This window comes from Eptatretus burgeri, chromosome 10, assembly GCF_056783735.1.
Source record: "Eptatretus burgeri isolate ZD-2024b chromosome 10, Ebu_testis_v1, whole genome shotgun sequence".
Taxonomy (NCBI): Eukaryota; Metazoa; Chordata; class Myxini; order Myxiniformes; family Myxinidae; genus Eptatretus; species Eptatretus burgeri.
This window is the reverse complement of record NC_140970.1, coordinates 31,552,950-31,573,877: the sequence shown is the minus strand read 5'-3', so window position 1 is coordinate 31,573,877 and position 20,928 is coordinate 31,552,950. Positions and strand designations below refer to the sequence as shown.

The window sequence follows — 20,928 nt, the reverse complement described above, 5'->3', positions numbered from 1 at the left end:
ACTTTATAACTGCCGGCAGTGATGGCCGAGCACCAAGACATCCGGCTTTGATACAATGCTGGACTGAAGAGTTACGGACCGAGTAACACAAAGCGTTCAATCTCTTTTTTTTTTTTTTTTTTTTTTAGATGTATTTGGTCCTTTTTCCTGGGAACATTGTTGGTATGAATTGAATTGGTATATAAATTACCTGAACACGAAGTAATAAATTGTGTGGGAAATGTCACTGTGCGTCCATGGTAAACCGGAACTCCACCGAGCAATACGAAGCCCCCCCCCCCCCAATACGTGTATATTATGTGGAATTGGGTTATGGACTCAGTAACATGCCACATTCATTCTATTTATGTCAGAAGTTAGCCATTTTTCCAGACTACAAAGTAGGTATAAATTGCATTAGTGTTTAAACCAGAGTTGGTGTCAAAGCCACCCAATGCTCGCCTGTTTATACATTTATCGTTTTTTTCAGAGACTCGTCTAATAATTAATTCTTATTTTTTATAAAGCATTGCAGTGAAGTCTGATCCAAATAATTTTAAAGCAATATATGTATTTGTATATTGTAATCAGTAACAAGAGCGCAATAAGCACAATATACGCCCGAACAAGAAGGTATATACAGAATTGTGCAACGACATGGAAAACAGCATCCTGGTTGCCATGGCCATCACTTTAGATGACGAATATATGTCGCGACACACCGTCTCCACACTCTGTACCTATGTACCAGATATGAAACGTGAAAGTAGAAAACTTTGGGAGTTAGAGTGCGGACAGGAACAGATGGAAAACAGCATCCTGGTTGCCATGGCAACCACCTTAGATGACGAACGTATGTCACGACACACCGTTTCCACAGTCTGTGCCTATGTACCAAATATGAAACGTGAAAGTTGAAAACTTTGGGAGTTAGAGTGCGGACAGGAACGGATGGAAAACACCATCCTGGTTTCCATGGCAACCACTTTAGATGATGAACATACGTCGCAACACACTGTCTCCACAGTCTGCACCTATGCACCAAATATGAAACGTGAAAGTTGAAAACTTTGGGAGTTAGAGTGTGGACAGGAACGGACGGACGGAGACAGAGAGACAGACAGAGACGGACGGACGACCGGTATCACATGATATCGGGCGTATAAAAAAATCGTGTGGTAGATAAAAACATTAGAAAGGAAAAAATAACTTGCACCAAAAACTTTAACATTTTCACGCTGACGCTCACGCCGGGGGTATCGCTATAGCTCTCTGTTCTTCGAACAGGCGAGCTCAAAACCTGAGCACAAAGAAAATAAATGTGGACGCCATTGGTGCAGAGCCTTAAAGTGGGATTCCCCCCCCCCCCGAGTTTAATAAGACCCCACACGTTTCTCCATGACGTAGGATTCACAAGTTATGCAACTGAGAAACATGCCATGTTCCATCCATTTATTATGTACACAATTGACATTTCCTGGGGCCATCATCAGTATCAATTGAATTGCTACTCCTGTACCCTCAAACCTCGGCAGGTGCAGCCAAGTGAGCTTTATGCAAAAAAAAAATATATATATACAATAATAATAATAAAAAATTCTAAAAGTTCAGATTCAAATAATTAAATAATTCTGGCTGACAGACCTTGCAGCCGATTGCGTTGAAATTTAAAACATGTTCCCCATGTCGGCGAGATAACAATTGTGAAATTTCACATTTATTGATGCAGCTATTCCAAAGGAAATATTTAATATTTTTCCTTCAATCCAATATGGCTGCCAAACCATGCGACAGACATCAAAATGAGGTGGAAAGTTTTTGTTCATCATGGATAGGTAGTCATACCTGTAAAGTTTCGCCTTGATCTGTTCAGCAGTTTCAGAGAAGACTTTTTAATTTTTTTATTTTCAATCCAATATGGCTGCCGTACCAAGTGACCGATGACATCATAAATTTATATTCTCCTTCTAATGGGGGTAGGGGATCATGCTTGTTAAGTTTCGTGTTGATCTGACAAGGTGCGTTTTTCTATCAACATGGCCGACAAACTATAAGACTTGGGACACCATAATTTTGACCGTATATGTGGTGAATTAACGAGCATCAAGTGGACAGCCGATGTCAATAGCAATGCCCCGGGGACAATCCACTCGTGCCGCAGAGACCTCCCCTTATACGCGAGACGCACAACATGTGATCCCGCGTCATGTCCCTTGATTCACGTTAATTCACCACATTCTCCTCACCTTTAAAATGTAACTAGGGGCCCATCTTACACACCATGATTGCTTTAGCACTATAGCTCCCGCCGGTACTCCTCCCGCCGGTACACCACCTCCTGGCTCTCCTCCTTCTGACATTTCCCCCCCAGGAACTCCGCCAGGCGACGGGGCTGCCGTGTTCCCCCCGAGAGCGATCGAGGAGTCATCCCCGGCACAAGTCGAGGCTCACCAAGAGGATCGGGAGTCTCCCTCAAGTGAAACTGCCGTTTACTCCCGGAGAGGTCGACGAATAAGGCCCCCTCGACGACTCAATCTGTAAAGGGGATTATCGGCATTCTCGCTGCTCATGCTCCTATATGCCCATTATATCATATATCGATGCTCATTTCCATGCTCCTACAACTCAAAATAATCACTGCTTGGCATGTATGCTTCTGTAGATCAATTAGTCCGCGTTGCTTGAAATGTATACTCCTATAGTGCTAAAGCAATCATGGTGTGTAAGATGGGCCCCTAGTTACATTTTAAAGGTGAGGAGAATGTGGTGAATTAACGTGAATCAAGGGACATGACGCGGGATCACATGTTGTGCGTCTCGCGTATAAGGGGAGGTCTCTGCGGCACGAGTGGATTGTCCCCGGGGCATTGCTATTGACATCGGCTGTCCACTTGATGCTCGTTAACTGAAGGTGCTCATTGACTGGTGAGAATGGAGATTATATTGAACTCCGTGCTTACGCGGATTAGTCTGCAATGGTTAACTGCACATGTATACGTTTCTGCTTATGTACTCCTAGCTGAACCTGTATTTCCTGGTGTGTCCACAGAAGCGGCTCCAATCAAATGGAATAAAGCCTAAACTCTGAAGGTTCATCTCTCGCTCTCATTTCAGTATATATGCAGCCATGGGGCTCGATGACATGGGGGAAAGTTTTTTTTTTTTTTTGTTTTTTGACATATGCAGCAATGGGGCAAAATTTTCCTTCGATAGAGTAAGTGGTTGCAGAGAAAACGTTCTTTAATATTTTTATTAAATCCAATATGGCTGCCAAACCATGTGACCTATCAATTATTCATGAACAAACTTGTATCCCATGCATTGGAGAATATATTTGTGAAGTTTCCCCTTGATCTGACCAGCTGTTCTGGAGATGATATTTGAAGGTTTTAGGGTAAATTCAATATTGCCACCAAACCATGTGACCCATCACTAAGAAATTAACAAACTTGCAAAAAGGCATCATGGGGAATGTGTGTGTAAAGTTTCTCCTTAATCTGTCCAGCCGTTCTGGAGAAGATGATAAAAAAAAATTCAAAACAATATGGCTGCCAAGCCAAGTGACCTGTGACGACTTAATTTTTTTCCTAAGGTGAACTGTTGCGTCATGACGTTCAAGAAATTTCAAATTTTTCCGATGCAACGTTCCCGTTGAATTTTCACCAGGATTTTTCATAGAATTTTTCATTTTCACCGCTTCACCGATGACGTCATGAAAAAAAAAAAATCACGTGTTCCCATGGAGATTTAACATGTGCCAAGCTTCAATTTTTTTCCATTGCATGGTTTCAAAGATACAGAGGTCAAAAGTTCGTCATTTTTCAAAGATGGCGCCTGTAGCACGTGACCTATGATGTTATCATCAATTAAATATGCTCTCAAAAAAAGATACATACTACGGTGAAAAGTTGTGTCGATCAGACTTAAGGTTGCCGAGTAAAAGAAAAAAAATAAAAAGATAAATAAAATAAAAATCTGAAAAATGCCGGTGGAATAAAAATAATAAACAGAACAAAAACAATACGTTACCGAGCTTTGTAAGCTTGGTACCCCGATAAAGAAAAGAAGAGAAAAGGGAGGTCATAATGCTCAACAATAAATATTTGGAAACTTTAGGGGCTACTTGCTGCGTACAACACAAAGCAGGAAGTCTTGTGTTTGGGAGCTGGAGGGAGCGAAGGCTGACCCAAGAAGCCAGTGAAAGTTAATGAGTGCATTGACAAGCAATTTGAAAGATGGGTTTTATTAACAAAGTTATGCGAATCGCCAAGCAAAGCAGAAAATGCCCACATTTCAGGCATTATCTGCTTCTTCGTTGTGAGAGCAAAGTCTCTATTGTGACAAAGGTTGAATGCCCGTGTTACTTCGATTCCCACTGTGGTCAAAATGCCTTGAAAACTCTCGGTTAATGAAATGTTAGAAAAAACAAAAACAAAATAGTTTTCTACGTCCAGCAAAAATGATGGAATTTTGCTGTTCACAAAAATATATATTACATATCTGTTATCTCACAAACACCAGTGCCAAATGAAGCTTGGACACTGCTTTAAACAAACTTTTAATTGGTTGACATGAAAAATATTGTCGTGGTGCTGGTGGTCCAGGTTAAATGTGAATGTGAAGGAGGTGGGATTGGGGTGGACTAACGGGGGTAGAAAAGATCATGGTTTTGGATGGGAGAAGACAAGAGATGGTGGTGAATAGTTGTTTTGAAGACCTAGAGGGAAGAGAGGGATTGAAGAGTGTGTGGGAGTTTGGTCCAAAGGTGGGGAAAAAAAAAAGAGCAATGAAAGAGTGAAGGTGAGCAGTAATTCTGGATTTTGGTCGTTTCACCAGAAGGGGGATGCTGGCAGACCACGAGTGCCCTGCAGAAATATGGAAATATGGGGGGGGGGCATATCACACAGAGTAGGGTGGGCGAGGCCAGAGAAAAGACGGTAAAAGACAAACACCACCGCGACCTACCAGCGGAGAGGGAGAGGGAGAGGGGGAGACCCAAAGATTCAGCCTCATCACAGGAGATACCAATGATCCAAAATGCCTTGGTTTCCACAGCATGAAGCTGAGAAAGGTGAGAGGCGGGAGGACCAGCCCAGAGGGGAGAATAGTACTCCATCAGGTTGCGGACAAAAGCTTTGCATGTGGTCAGGAGCTCAGGTGTGCCAAAGAAGGACTTCGCACGACGTTGGATGCCCAGTCAGCGACTGGCTTTGGAGGCCAGTTTGGAAATGTGGCTTTCCCGGGAAAGATCATGGCAGATAGTGATAGCCCCCCCCTCCCTATTTCTGGCAAGTGTCAGTAACGCCATGCAGTGTGTCACGTGCACAGGCAAACGTCGCAAGTCGACAACCCACTCGCATGGGCCAGGAAGGGGAATTTTGTGCCCATGACCCCAGCATGTATGCAAGATTTGGTGGAGATCAGCCAAGCTGTTTGAGTTCAAGCAAACAGACATGGATGCTGTACTGTATTTTAATACAACTAGAACCACTCACGATGTGTGAGTGGAATATTATTAACCTCCGCCATCTTCGAAGATGTATGGGGGTTACTGTTTTCACCCCTTTCTGTTTGTTACTTACGAAATCTAAAGATTTCGTAAGTATATTGATGACTTCCGTTTGTTTGTTTGTTTGTTTGTAGGCACGATAACTCGAGAACGGAAGAAGCTACCAATGTCAAATTACATCAAGTGATTCAGGAGGGTGATTGCTAGTGCTGATTAGATTTTGGTCAAAATCGGTCAAAGGTCAAGGTCACAGTGAGGTCAAACGTAATTCCGTAAATTCATGTGGAGAAATGGAGTATTTTTGCTTCGCTCGACGTTACGAGTTCGTTTTAACTTCGATTTTAATTTTGTCTTCAGTTTTTGCGATCGCTTAGGACGCTTAAAACTCGGTTGTCGAAATTCTGGTAAAAATCGGATGTTTTGGAGACGTTTTAAGATTGTATAAAAAAATATTTCACTCGACGCGTCACGGGTCGTCCCATGATGATGCAGTGCGCTCGAGCAGACGCGTCGTTGAGTTACGTTAAGGTATAATATAATTGTGTGGAGAAATTGAGATTTTTGCTTCGGTCGGCGTTACGATTTTTGATGGTTTGATACAGAATCATCGTAGAAACTTCTGGTTTGCGTCGCTACCTTCTCGAGAGACAGCTTTTATTAGACAAGGTCAGAGGTCAAGTTGACGATTTCGTAAGTACCAGTCTATGACTGCTCGTTTGTTTGTGAACAGTATTACGGAAAAACTCCGACCGATTTCGACAAAACTTGGTGGGGGGGTTAGGTATGGTCCAAGGATCATGCCATTAAATTTTGGACTTGATCCCCCCCCCCAAAAAAAATTGAGAAAAATTTTTTTTTTTTGCATTTCTACATGTTTTAAGTGATTTCCAACCCCCCCCCCCAAAATTTTTTTTTAACCCCGCCCCAAAAAAGGATTTTTTTTTGCATTTCTACACGTTTTAAGTGATTTCCAACCCCCCCAAAAAAATAATTGTCAGAGAAAAACATTTTTTTTTGCATTTTTACATGTTTTACGTGATTTCCAACCCCCCCCCCCCAAAAAAAAAATGGAGAAAAGAACTATAACTCTGTCAGCACTGTTGACATCATATTTAATGAATAAGATATAAGGTTCACTTGAGTGACCCAGCAGTATTTGCGGAGGAGGTTTTGCACTCTCCCGAGTGCTCCCCCTCTAGTTATTATTGTGCCATTACCATTGTTGTTCTGACTGTTGTTGGAAATGGCCTCGGAATAAAAAAAAAATATGTATAATAATAATAATAATAAAGACACCACTATAAGGTGTTATATATAACATATATATATATATATATATATATAACATATATAAATATATATATATATATAACATATATAAATATATATATATATATATAACATATATATATATATATATATATATATATATATATATATATATATATATAACATATATATAACACCTTATAGTGGTGCAACAACACTCAAGCTGCCATCTATACACCTTAACATGGCGTTTTTCTAAGGTGGTAAAAGGCACTAAAACATGGGAATTGCTCAAGATTTTTTTGATGTGGAGTCCAAGGCAACACAGGCCAAGTAACTGCAAAAAAACAAGGCAAAAGCCTCTTATTCGGGATACAATGAAAGTCTCCGACATCACTCGTAACATTTTCCACCATTACCAGGAGCGGCGTGACACGCTACACATTTACATATGGAATTTATCGGCCCCACCTTTGGAATCCCCTCCCCCCCCCCCCCACCCCCAGAGAGAGGGACGTGGAGCAAACAAAGGAGCTACAACCGTTGCCTTATCCTTTCGTCTCCCTATCAAGTGTGGTTGAGATTGGATGCATAACAATAACACGCATCGACCACCAAATTACCGATTTTAGTATGATTGACATTGGAGTGGATTTAAGATGCACATTGCAAGGCTATGTAATCTAGAGTGCAGTCAACACTACAATTAGATATAACACAATTTACCCACTGCCATTAAAAATTAATTAACTAAATCACAACATGAGCTTCAGCAAATAAGATAGCCTATCAATTCAATTGTATGCTTTGCCTAAACACCTGCCTCACTCACCACATGCTCTGCATGAATTCTCCATGGTCAATAAGTTTAAATTTTAGCAAAACTTAAGTGTCTCCTACTGCTTTGTACATATCTGCTTCCTCAAGTAGGATGGGTTGGATCAGCTTTTGATGAAGAGGAACAAAGGGCACACAATGAGAATCACCACAGTCCAAGACATGCCAACAAACAATTATACAAGACTGCAGCACATTGCTCCCCAAGACACACGGCAAGAGATGACACTAAAACCAATCAATGATTGGGCCTCGTGTCGGCACAGCACAGCACCGCACCATTGCTTGATCTTAGACATGCATTTCACAGCAACGAGGAGGTGCACGCATTTATTGTCTTCACTTAAACTATAACGACTGGTCTTCGTCCTCCATAGTTTGAGAACCTGTTGCCCTAAGTTTAGCTCCTCAGTGAGCTTACGTCTCAAAAATTAAAAATAATTTCAGAAATACCTTTTTGATGAATGCAGCAATGTCCTTCTCAATGTTATACTTCTCCAGGGCTTGCATTGCACAATCGACGGCATCCTGCTGCATCTCCTCCGACATGTCTGCATTCTTGATCACTGCTTTGCGCTCACCCATCTTTGTTCGTTATTCCTAAAGAGCACACAAGGCAGAAATCAAATCACCTAAAGGTCATAAATCGATAGTTCAGTACAACACATGTGAAGCAAAGATGGACAACACCAAACAAATAAATAATACAGACTTGAGGCTTCACCACAAAATAAATAATAAACTGATCTGAGGTTTCACCACAACCCCTCTCTGGAGACACCACTTCCAACTCCTCCCAATAAAATAAACACCACCAGCCTCCCAAATGCAAGTGGGACACCACCTCAGTAAAAACACCAACATTGCCAAGACCACTCCCCCACCTCAAACTCACCCCTCCCCCACAATAAAATCATCCCCCCCCATGAAAACGAACCACCTCTAACTCCCCCCTCCCCTACAATAAAATCAACCCCAAGACCCCCTCATTAAAAACGAAGCACCACCTCAATAAAACACAAACATCGTCAAGACCCCCACCCCACCTCAAACTCCCCTCCCCACAATAAAATAATCCCCAAGGCCCCCACCACATTAAAAACGAAGTACCCTCAAATCCCCCTCCCCCACAATAAAATAATCCCCAAGACCTCCACCCCACGTCAAACTCCCCCCTCCCCACAATAAAATAATCCCCAAGGCCCCCACCAAATTAAAAACGAAGCACCACTTTAAACTCCCCTCCCCCACAATAAAATAATCCCCAAAGCCCCCACCACATTAAAAACGAAGTACCCTCAAATCCCCCTCCCCCACAATAAAATAATCCCCAAGGCCCCCATCAAATTAAAAACGAAGCACCACTTTAAACTCCCCTCCCCCACAATAAAATAATCCCCAAAGCCCCCACCACATTAAAAACGAAGTACCCTCAAATCCCCCTCCCCCACAATAAAATAATCCCCAAGACCCCCACCCCACCTCAAACTCCCCTCCCCCACAATAAAATAATCCCCAAGACCCCCACCATATTAAAAACGAAGCACCACCTCAAATTCCCCCTCCCCCCCCCCCCGCCGAAGAAAAACAATTACCAGCACCGTCTCCCTCCCAATCATAACTGCTCAACTATTTCACACACCCCCCCCCCACCATTAGCCAAAATAAAATGACCGCCACAATCCCCAGCTACAGCACACACCACACACACCCCCACCATCTCCCCAACCCATCAGGCACCGCGAATAATGCAAACTGAGCTTTAAACAACATCGGTTTTCGCGTCATAATTATCACAAAAATATTGCAATTTGTAACTCGAGTCATATCGTTACAGTCACAATCAAAAACACTTCTCAATCCGTTCAATCACCTGAAGTGCGGAGTGAAAAAGGACCAACGGTAAACAAAACGCACCGCCAACTAACCATCCCCCCCCTCTCCCTCCCCCTCCTGCTGCTCCTCGTTACCTTAGAACCGAAAACCACCACAGATTAAAACTCAAAATGTCGTTACGTCACACCTTCAGCAAACAGCTCCAACAAACCCCAACAAACGCCGCTCCAGCAAGGAATGTAGCAATCCGGTTTCAATAACCGGCCGTGCTTACTTCGATTAAACCACCGGTAAATCCGCGCTTTCACTCCACTCACCGCCTCCAGCTGCAGCACGAACCTCCAACCAAAAACGTATCAACCCTTCGTCGTTTCACTTATACGAATCACGTCATCAGCAATTCCGCGTGTCTGATTGGTCAACACACATCCAATGTCGTTTCTGATTGGTCCGAAAGACGCTGCGGCATTTCGTGCTCTTTACCTCAGCAGTTTATTCCGTCCCAGAAAGCATTGCACGCTCGTCACCCTTTGGCGCCAAATTCCAAGTTCCACAGCGTGTTCATCGTGTGTTTAGTACTGTTTTCACTTGCAAAGTCCGTCGCTTAAGGGGGGGGGTTCAAGCGCGGCTACACTCTTTTTGCAACTGTTAAATTCCTCATTGTTTCTTTATCAGCAATAACGGTCCTTTAATATAACGACACGAGTAAATGAGAAATAATATCATCGAAATAATGCCGAGTATACGAAAACAACAATTGTAACTTCTCTGCGAATATAACAGGTTCTTGATTATCACGTGACATCATAGTTGCATCCCACGGGATTTTCTGTCACACGTGGGACATACATAGGATGGAATCGGACACCGAGCACACATTGTTCTATCTGACCTGCCTGGAACATCCATGGCTCGAACAGGCAGAACTCGACACATCTGTCTTCACAGACTTGGCTCTTCAAACATACGGCTCCAACGTTTTTACCTGTATGTGAAACATGCACACTCGCCTCTTGAGCTGTGTTGCCCGAGTTCGAATCTTGGCCCAGGTATAAACTGTCATCTCGGTGTTTTACAGACACCAAGGTGTGCGCCGTCCCTCGGATACACATGGAATTGGGTGTCCCATCTCCGAAATTAGTTGGTGGACGTTAAAGATGCCACGGTGTTCTTCGCGAAGAATAGGCGAGCTATCGCCGGTACCCTGAACAAATTACAAATTACTGCTCTTTACCAACAGAGGGAATGATGGCCCAGTGGCCATAATTTTATATCGAAACCCTGACTTAATATTCTTCAAACCGAGAAAGTTTAATAACTCGATAAACATGACCCTCCTTCAAATTGGCAAGCTCCTACCTTCATGGTGTGTGTGTGGATACACCCCAGACTAGAAAACATCAGCCATTTCACCGTGAAAGGCTAGACCGCTAGACGGTACATTCCAAATTTCTCCAGGAAATAAAACACCCCCTCCCCCCCGGCTATAAGGGAGGAGGACACCCAAACCCCTTCCCTCACTTCTTAAATCTTAAGGCCCTGTCACACCTTGACGATTTAGCCAGCATATGCCTGATGTATGCAAAATTTGCCTAAAACGCTGGCACACGTCGAATACGTTATGGGTAAGTTTGTATACATTAAGAGCACGCTGGCATACGTCGTAGTACACTGGCTTTTTTTTTCGTAGTACACTGGCATACGTCTTTGCACGCCGAGGTGTTGGCAAATTTTCCATGCTTGAAATTTTCCGATGTATGCCAGCGTATGACTCACACGTTCCGCATAATGCTGGCCATAAGTTGTAGGCACGTTACGCGATCATTGACACGTCGACACACGTTACTTGTAAGTTACTCATAAGTCGAAACACGTCGAGGTAATGTTTAGCGTACCCGAAACTTATTTCTAACCTATGAGTAACGTGTTGTAGGCACGTTACGCGATCGTTGACACACGTCGACACACGTTACTTGTACGTTACTCATAAGTCGAAACCCGTCAAGGTAATGGTTAGCGTCAGTGTTCCAGACTCTCTGGGTTTTTCTTTTTTCTTCGGCATGACGGTGATGTTGAAACTTCGATTTCAAGTGCGGTTATAATATAATATAATTAATAGGCTGCCGCTCAACGATTTAAATCATAACCGCACCAGAAATCGAAGTGTCAACATCACCGTCATACCGAAGAAAAAAAAAATACAGGGAGTCTGGAACACTGACGCTAACCATTACCTCGACGGGTTTCAACTTATGAGTAATGTACAATAACGTGTGTCAACGTTTGTCAACGATCGCGTAACGTGCCTACAACTTATGCCAGCGTATGCGGAACGTGTGTCATACGTCGAGTACATCGAGAAATTTTCAACATGCTGAAAATTTCTCGACGTACTCAGCGTATGACGACGTATGCCAGAAAACTACGACATATGCCAGCGTGCTCTTAACGTATACAAAACTTACCCATAATGTGTTCGACGTGTGCCAGCTTGGTTCGGCAAATTTTTCATACGTCGGCATACGCTGGCTAAAACGTCAAGGTGTGACAGCGGCTTCACACTTCGATGTCTAGTGCGGTTATGATTTGAATCGTCGAGCCGCAGCCTATGAATAGCCTACGCCACGTGAAGGTCGGCGATACGCTGCCGCGCTATGCATAAGTTAGACTATTGTTGGGCATAGGTTGTGAACGCCGAAAACACGCTCAGCATTCGTTGGTATAAGTTATCTATATGTGATTGAAACGTTCTGTGTACGTTACTAATACGTTATGCATACGTCCAACACGTTATGAAACGCCCAAAACTTAAAAAAACATCAATAGTTCAGCGTACGCCAGCGTTTTACATACATTTTGAGACCTTGCCATACGCTGGCTAAAACGTCAAGGTGTGACAGCCCCTTTAGCGATGGGGTTGCACATGCTTGATTGCCTCATTATGCTTTATCATATAATAAGCAGGCATAAGGTCTAATGCAGGGTTTTAAAATTAGTTTTCATCCAACAGTAGGTATTAACAATGACTGCATTTCATTTGACCTTGTTCGAGTTGATCTTGTTCATTGGTTCATTAAAATCGGGAAATTGCAGAGTTGGAAAACGCAAAAGTCCAACCAATTTGAGGTTTGGTGAAATAAATAAATCTCAAAACGTGAAACTGTCCATCAAATCGATCCATAACTTTTCCAGATATCCTGCTCACAGACGAACCAACGAGAAAGACGTCATGCAGAGCATGATACTTATGCAATCCCGAAAACAAATTTGACCATCAAAATAAATCGGAGTTGAATTCATTGACCAAATATGCAAATCCTCTTCAAATTTCAAGTAAATCGGACGAAAATTGACGATTTTAGAAATTACACCTGAGTTGTTGACCTTTGGCCTATGTTGACCTTTTGGCCTATGTTGACCTCAAAAATAATTGCTGGTTCAATTCAGTGACCTGATATGCAAATCTTCTTCAAATTTCTCGTCAATCGGATGAAAATTGAGGATTTTAGAAATTACACCTGAGTTGTTGACCTTTGGCCTATGTTGACCTTTTGGCCTATGTTGACCTCAAAAATAATTGCTGGTTCAATTCAGTGACCTGATATGCAAATCTTCTTCAAATTTCTCGTCAATCGGATGAAAATTGAGGATTTTAGAAATTACACCTGAGTTGTTGACCTTTGGCCTATGTTGACCTTTTGGCCTATGTTAACCTCAAAAGTAATTGCTGGTTCAATTCAGTGACCTGATATGCAAATCTTCTTCAAATTTCTAGTCAATTGGATGAAAATTGAGGATTTTAGAGATTTCACCGAAGTTGTTGATTTTTGACCGATGTTCACCATTTTTTCCCTTTGAACTCAAAAACAAGAGGCTTCTTCCTTATGACGACCTAGAGTTATGACCAGGTGTTGCAGTATGGTGAAGATCGGTTTACAATCGTGACCTATAGGTGGTTGACATACAAACAGACAACCAATACACTTGAAAAATCTTCGATTTTCGCAAGTAACAAACAGGGGTGAATACATAACTTAATGAGAAGGGCACTCGGGAGAGCGCATACCTCCACCACATAATGCCTGATCCACGAACATATCGGGCCCAATGCATTTTTGAACTAGATCGACGCACATGTAGAAATGCCCAAAAAAATAAAATCGAAATTTTTTTGAAAAAAAAGTTGCAATATATTTTTTTTTGGGGGGGGGGGGGGGTTGGAAATCACTTAAAACATGTAAAAATGCAAAAAAAAAAAATTTTTCTCTAACAATTTTTTTTGGGGGGAGGGGGTTGGAAATCACTTAAAACATGTAGAAATGCAAAAACAAAAATTCAAATATTTTTTCAAAATGGCCGCCATAGCGGCCATATTGGACATTGAACCAAGTCCAAAATCTAATGGCATGATCCTTGGACCATACCTAATCCCCCCACCAAGTTTCGTCGAAATCCGTTGAGGAGTTTTTCCGTAATACTGTTCACAAACAAACAAACAAACAAACAAGCAGTGATAGACTGGTACTTACGAAATCGTCAACTTGACCTCTGACCTTGTCTAATAAAAGCTGTCTCAAGAGAAGGTAGCGACGCAAACCAGAAGTTTCTACGATGATTCTGTACCAAACCATCAAAAATCGAATGTTTTGGATGTTTGACCTCACTGTGACCTTGACCTTTGACCGATTTTGACCAAAATCTAATCAGCACTAGCCATCACCCTCCTGAATCACGTGGCTTGATTTGACATTGGTAGCTTCCGTTCTCGAGTTATCATTTTTTGGATGTTTGACCTCACTGTGACCTTGACCTTTGACCGATTTTGACCAAAATCTAATCAGCACTAGCCATCACCCTCCTGAATCACGTGGTGTAATTTGACATTGGTAGCTTCTTCCGTTCTCGAGTTATCATTTTTTGGATGTTTGACCTCACTGTAACCTTGACCTTTGACCAATTTTGACCAAAGTCTAATCAGCACTAGCCACCACCCTCCTGAATCACGTGGTGTAATTTGACATTGGTAGCTTCTTCCGTTCTCGAGTTATCGTGCCTACAAACAAACAAACAAATGCACAAACAAACACACAAACAAACACACAAACAAACAAACAGAAAGGGAAGTCATCAATATACTTACGAAATCTTTAGATTTCGTAAGTAACAAACAGACAGGGGTGAAAACAGTAACCTCCGTCCATCTTCGATGGCGGAGGTTAATTAAGTGGTGGAGGTAACAAGGAACTTTGATGCAGCAGGTTAAATTAGATTTAAGTACCTGTTGTTTGTGTCCTTTATGACGTCCTCAAAAACAATAAGTTTCCTGTTTGGAATGATTTTCAATTTTGTTTGGCTGCCAGGTGGGCAGACAGAATAAAAAAAAGTTATCTCCCTCCTCTCTGCGCATGTGCAATAAGGACATATTCAGAGCCAAAGTACTGCTAAACTACAGGTTTGTGTTCTGATTCATGTTGAAAATATTAAATTCAATTGAAATTAAATAGTTCTGCAATCATAAAATGACACTTGTAGACCGACAGACACTAGACATACAGACAAAGTGAACCAATCGCTTAACACCGCTTTTTGCTTCGCATATGCAGACTAAATACCACAGGCGAGGATTGGAGATGACATGAGCTTGTTGTGCAGCACCCGCTATGAAGCGGTTGATGCTCTGGAATGCGGAGGGTGACTGCACTGCCTCCAGAAGGCAATTCCATAAATGGGAGGCAAGATGAACTAAACAGTAGAGGTGTACGGAAAGGGTGGATTTTCAAAGCTTAACCAGAGGTGGTTACTGGAAGAACACGTACATCTTGGTGCTGCTGGGGGAAGGGGGGTTCGGAGGGCTGAGAGAGCAGATGGGGCTAGACCAGAGGAGAGGCAGTAAAAAACAAAACTGAGGCTATTAACCTGGCTGCACTGTGAGAGCAACAGGCCTCATGCATTCACTTCATTGAGGGAGATTCAAACAATGTTGAGCTTTGGATTCCACAGAATCCAAGAGAAACAAAATTCATGATGGGGCTCCAGCTCATAGGGGAGAATAGAACTTAATTGAGCTCTGGACCAAGGCCTTTTAGAATATCAACAGTGTTGATTTTTCAAGAAATGATTTGGAACGACGGAGGTTGCCTGCTCTGCAACTGGCTTTTGAGGACAACTTGAGACTAAATTTATTCCACATGCCATGATTCCAGAATCATAGGTTCCCTCCATTGGAACCATACTCTGTGCAGAGCATTGGTGCTGCCGAAGCAGTCTTCTGGACTATTGGGCAAAATCCTTGACGGGTCACCTCTCCGATACAGAATACCAGCAAGAAGGTACTCATTTTGCCGACCTCAGAAGCATGATAGGCAGAGTCAACCCTACCTGGTATTAATTCAACAGCGACTGGGATTTGAACTCAGGATCCTGGGATCCCAAGCCCACCACCCTAACCATTAAGCCAACGCTTGGCATAATCATAAGTTGAGACAGATGTTCCAGGATGGAAACAAGTTCCATTTATCAGACCAGCATCTAATCATTTCCAGATCACCATAGAGTTGTAGCCTCCATCTGCTTGTTCGTGGGTTAACGTGGAGTCATCTGCAAAAAGGAAAACGGGGTTTTTAAGATCATCAGAGAGGTCGTTTATGTAGATGAGGAACAACACTGACTTGGGGAACTCTAGCTTGCACCGGGAGAGGGGATGAGAGGGTTCCATTGAGAGCAACATCTTGAATGCACAAGTGGAGTGTTACGTGTCGACCTTGGGGCACCGTAGCGAGGTCACCGGTAACCCGGATGACATCACGGCAGAAAATAAATAAAGACAATGATGTGCCCTTAGTGTTGTTTTCAGGGTGAAACCGACATACGACAGGAGACAGAAAGGTAACTTTATAATAAATATTTATTCATCCCTCCTGTCTACCTTAAGCATAATACAACTAGTTAAATGTAACACTTAATGACTTTCCTAGCAATCCCAAATTAAATAATTACAAACTTCAAAGACAACAATACAGTGACAAGTTAACTCACAACTCTTGATGTGGCAACCTCGCTCAAGCAAGCAGTTTGTACAATAACCACAGTGGGTTATCAATGGGTGAAAGGTTGGTGGTTAGCAGGTTGAATGAATCTAGTCTGGAGGGTGTGCACAGGATGAAGCTGACTGGATAGTCACATTTTACAAGTCCTTAGAAGGTGAAGTCCTCATATCACAGAAGCATGGAGAAGGAATAAAGTCCACAGGCAAAGCTGTATCACAGGTGATGAAGATGGGAACTCCAAGCTGTAAAGAGCGATGTGTTACTTGAAGGAGAGGAGAGGTTGAAAGAAAGAATAAGCTCTGAAGGTATGCACCAATCCACCAGCTGAGCGAATGGTACGTAAATCATTCGAAAGCACAAGGAGCAGCTTTGAAATAGTCGCCGTGATGGCTTTGTAGCCCACTTTGAAACTGGCTTTTTAACTCAGTTTGTAGATAAGCCCACGAGGGGGAGTGCAGTGTTAGACATCCTTTTAAGTAACGATCCCAATATGGTGGAGGAAGTGGAGGTCAGGTAGCATTTAGGATCAAGTGACCATAACATCGTGTGTGCAAAGATTCTTTTAAGGGTTAGAGTTCAGGATAGTAGAGTAAGGCTATTACATTTCAGGAAGTCAAACCTTGAGGGCATAACGAGAGATTGACTGAAACGAACAAAAGGACAATCAGCATCAGAGAAATGGGAAACCTTCAAGGAGTAAGTACATTCCAATGAGGAGTAAAACTTGAAGCAAAAAGAGGCCAGGGAGGTTAAGTTATGAGATAAGAAATGCTATTTAGGAGAAGCAGAAGGCATATATGTATTCTTGCGGCCGAGGGTCAGGGTGAGAAGACCATGAGAGAAGGAAGCTATCTCAGGTTCCAACCAGACTCTCTGGAATCGCAGGCCGTCGCACACAGACAACTCCGTGACACGGCAGGTCGCTAACCGACCATGAACGCAAATAACTCAACCACGTGACCTCGGGTCCTCCGTCTCAGGTTTAACCGGTTACCTAATTAATTAGGTGACCTAATTAATGGGGAACATGCCCTCAGTATGCCTTGTCCGAACCGGGTCATCTTACCGGGTCAGATGCAGCCGAGTGACACTGCCAAGGACGTTCCGGCTAGAAGAACGGATCGTTGGCAAATAAAGTCCCGGCTTGGCTAGGATATGGACTATGCTGGATCAATCAAAGAAAAGACAAAAACGAGCTGCGAACATTTCTACACAAGCATTTATTACAGGCAGGCGAGGAAAAAAATGTGGCACAATGAACAGATTTATTGTTGTATGTAAGCAGGGAGAGTAAGGAATTTGTGGGGTGCAACAAAAAGGCAAGCAACTTACTGAAGCAGACACAGAGCAGACTTATTCAGATATATTCCTTTTACACTCTAAATTTAAGCCAGGACACACACATACACACACACACACACACACACACACACACACACACACACACACACACACACACACACACACACACACACACACACACACACACACACACACACACACACACAGACACAACCCGATAAAGAGGAGATAATCATGAGAAAGGGGAGGAGATGAGGGCTGACGGTCTTGCAATACCTTGTACGGTTGGCCAACAGCGCTACCCAGTACACTTTGGAGGATGCTCCGCTGAGCGATCCCACCTTGAGGGTTGGCGCCTTGTCTCCTGCTTGGTTTCTGTGTTGGGCGCAGCGCGTGCACCAGTCCAGAGAATGGGCGGAACTGACAGATGGGAGGAAGGGCGGTAGGCGGAGCCAGCGGCGAGAATCAGCTGGCGGAGCCGGGCAGGTGGGTGGAGCCAGCTGCGAATGTCGAGATCACAGCTTTTGAGGCAAGGCGAGCTCGCCCGAACGGCTTCGCAATCCGTCTTTTTTAGGTCCATGGTGTAGGGTGGAGGCGACAACCCGAAGCAATGCATCGTCACCCGAATTGGGCGCTCCCATTGGACCCCGGCCCGTGTGGCCCAGAACCCACAGCCAGAAGCGGCCTCATTTTACATCCGGCGAGACGGCTGAGCTGCGGAATTGTCCTGCTCTGAACCCCGCGATATGAATTGCCTTGCACCAAACTCCCTCGTCATGCTCTCCACTGCACCCTTAACTTAAGCTGTCATGTCGAGGCTGAGGGTCACGTCGGCCCCGCGTGCCCACTCGGACACCCCCTGTGCTCTGCGGTTGGTGCTGATCAATGCGCTTGTTCCATCCGTATGCCATGCGGCCCGAGCGATCCGGGCCGTACAGCATGCCTCTGCTTGGTGGCGGCTGCATTGAGGCGGAGGTGCGAGAAGATCTTGGCTGATTGCCAGAGATATTGGTGGCCGCGGTGGCGAGCGATGATCAACGGTAAGACGCCGTTGTAAACCAGTGCGCAGACCCAAACAAAGATGTGTGCCATGCGCGTCCTGTACAATCCGATGGTAATTATCACGGGGCTGCGCGCGTGTCTGTGCGCCTGAGCACGGTGCTGGCCCCGATCTGTGCAATGGATTGAAGGAAAGAATTGGACATAAGGATTGAAAAGGGAGCGCTGTGCGCATCCTGTACAGGGTTGTGATTTAGAGTATGATTCTACTATCCCCTTAGATACCATATTCTTGCAGTGGAGGGTTTTTCATCGTGGTGTTGTTGCTTTTCTTGGTCTCCGTGAGGGAGTATTCTTGCAGTGGAGGGTTTTTCATCGTGGTGTTGATGCTTTTCTTGGCCTCCGCGAGAGAGTATTCTTGCAGTGGAGGGTTTTTCATCGTACTGCACGCGTCCTGTGCAGTCTGGTGGTGGAGGTTGGCGCTGTGGTTTTCACAGGCGGCCAACTGTGTGCGGTGCCTGCTTGGATTTATTTCATGAATAAGAGGAAAGAGTTGGAATCATGATAGAGATTGAATGAAAAATGGAGATATAATTAGACCTAGCAATAAGACCCACACAACGCACTTTGTCCCGTTGACCCATTAGACGTGAGGGATAGATCTAACTGCACGTATCTATCTATAATTCCAGCAATCTCTGTGTGTCTGTGTGTCTACGACCGCTGTTTCTCGACAACCACTGGTCCGATCTAATTGAAACTTGCCAGAAATATTGCTGGAAACCTGTGGATGTGCCTTTTCAAGGTTTGATATTAATCGGACAAGCGCTTCCCAAGTTACGGCCATTTATTTGCCAACCAATGACAGGACACGGTGCTATGACATCACGATTGACGTCACAATTCTTCTTCTTTTTTTTCTTCCTTTTTTCGCACAATTGACGTCACAACTCTTCTTCTTCGTTTGATATGACGTCACAATTACGTACGGCCACACACCTACGGGCACGTACTTGTACTCTTGAAATAACTGTCTGGGGATCACTGCATGTTACATATATATTGTTGTGGGGCCGGGTGTCAGCGGCGAGTATGACCGCAAGGTGGAGCAGTAGAGTCGGCTCCACCGAACACCCGAAATTTAGATCGTGCTCCTCAGAGAACTCCAAAAGGCGCGGGTCCCTTACAGGACCGTTAATCGCCAATAATTCGGCCGCGTGGAATAGGGTTAATTACCAACTTCAATTTCCCTAAATATCCATGCAGCAAAGCTACCGGGGAATTCACACCCTCGGCAGGCCTCGAGCGGAACGAGCCGTTATTGTGCTCGAACTGTGCGTAAGCCAAGCGGATGGTTACCAAGACCCGTCGGTCCAAATGCACAATTTACCATTTCCCAATTTCCCAACATGCACCATGCTAAGACAATGAAAGAAACACAGAAACGATTTGGAACATTTAACAGGGGATTTATTTATAATGGGGGGGGGGGATACAGAAGAGCAGAGTTATCACGACTAAGCAAGGCAAATAATGTACAACAAAAAGCACTTAACAATTTTACTTCGGAAAGACAGGCCCGCACACAGACACGCACGCCCAAAATAAATGGACCTCAATGGTCTTTATTCGGTCCTTCGGCTCGAGAGGGAAGGCTAGCTGAGGGTCAAGTTCTGGTTGGTACCTCTCCGCCTCGTGTGGTCTTTACCGACCCATGCTTGTAGAGTTCGGACTCCGTGGAAGGAAATGGGATCCTCAGCTCGCTCCCTCCAACACAACCCGCCTTGGTGGGACTCAAACCCACGCCTCCAGAATCCAAGGAGCGACTTGGCCAGCCGCGAACGACGATCGGCGACCCGAGCACCATGAACACGAACACCAACCAGGACGAACGCCAACTCCGACCAGCACGATCATTGACCAGGAGCCACGTCTGAACGAGCAGGAACCCACCAACTTCTCTCTCTCTCACGAGCAGATCGCGACCTTTCCTATCCCTCCCCCTCGCGGGGGTGGAGCGTCTGCTCTGAGGTAATTCGCCTCCTGATTGGACGGTTGCATAGCGCGATTCGCTGGCTGTCCCTCATTGGACAGGCCCACGGTAGGCAGGGCAACTCCCACCCTTCTGGGCGGAGTCCTGATCAGAGGCGT

At 44.1% G+C, this 20,928-nt stretch overlaps 1 protein-coding gene across 5 annotated transcripts in view; it reads right to left on the bottom strand.

Moving 5' to 3' along the window:
* Positions 1-9,890, bottom strand: part of LOC147018237 (dynein light chain 2, cytoplasmic) — a 19,111-nt gene extending 9,221 nt beyond the window's left edge. The window contains exons 1-2 of one of the 5 annotated variants that reach the window (XM_085897741.1): positions 9,748-9,890; positions 8,048-8,194 (exon numbers count right to left, since the gene is read on the bottom strand). In XM_085897741.1, the coding sequence (XP_085753867.1) occupies positions 8,048-8,179 (132 nt within the window). In that variant the 5' untranslated portion in view covers positions 8,180-8,194; positions 9,748-9,890. Of the gene's footprint in view, positions 1-8,047; positions 8,195-9,467; positions 9,564-9,610 lie in introns of those variants that run through there. The other 4 variants (XM_085897743.1, XM_085897744.1, XM_085897745.1 and 1 more) reach the window with 4 other exon arrangements.
* Positions 9,891-20,928: the final 11,038 nt, after the last annotated feature.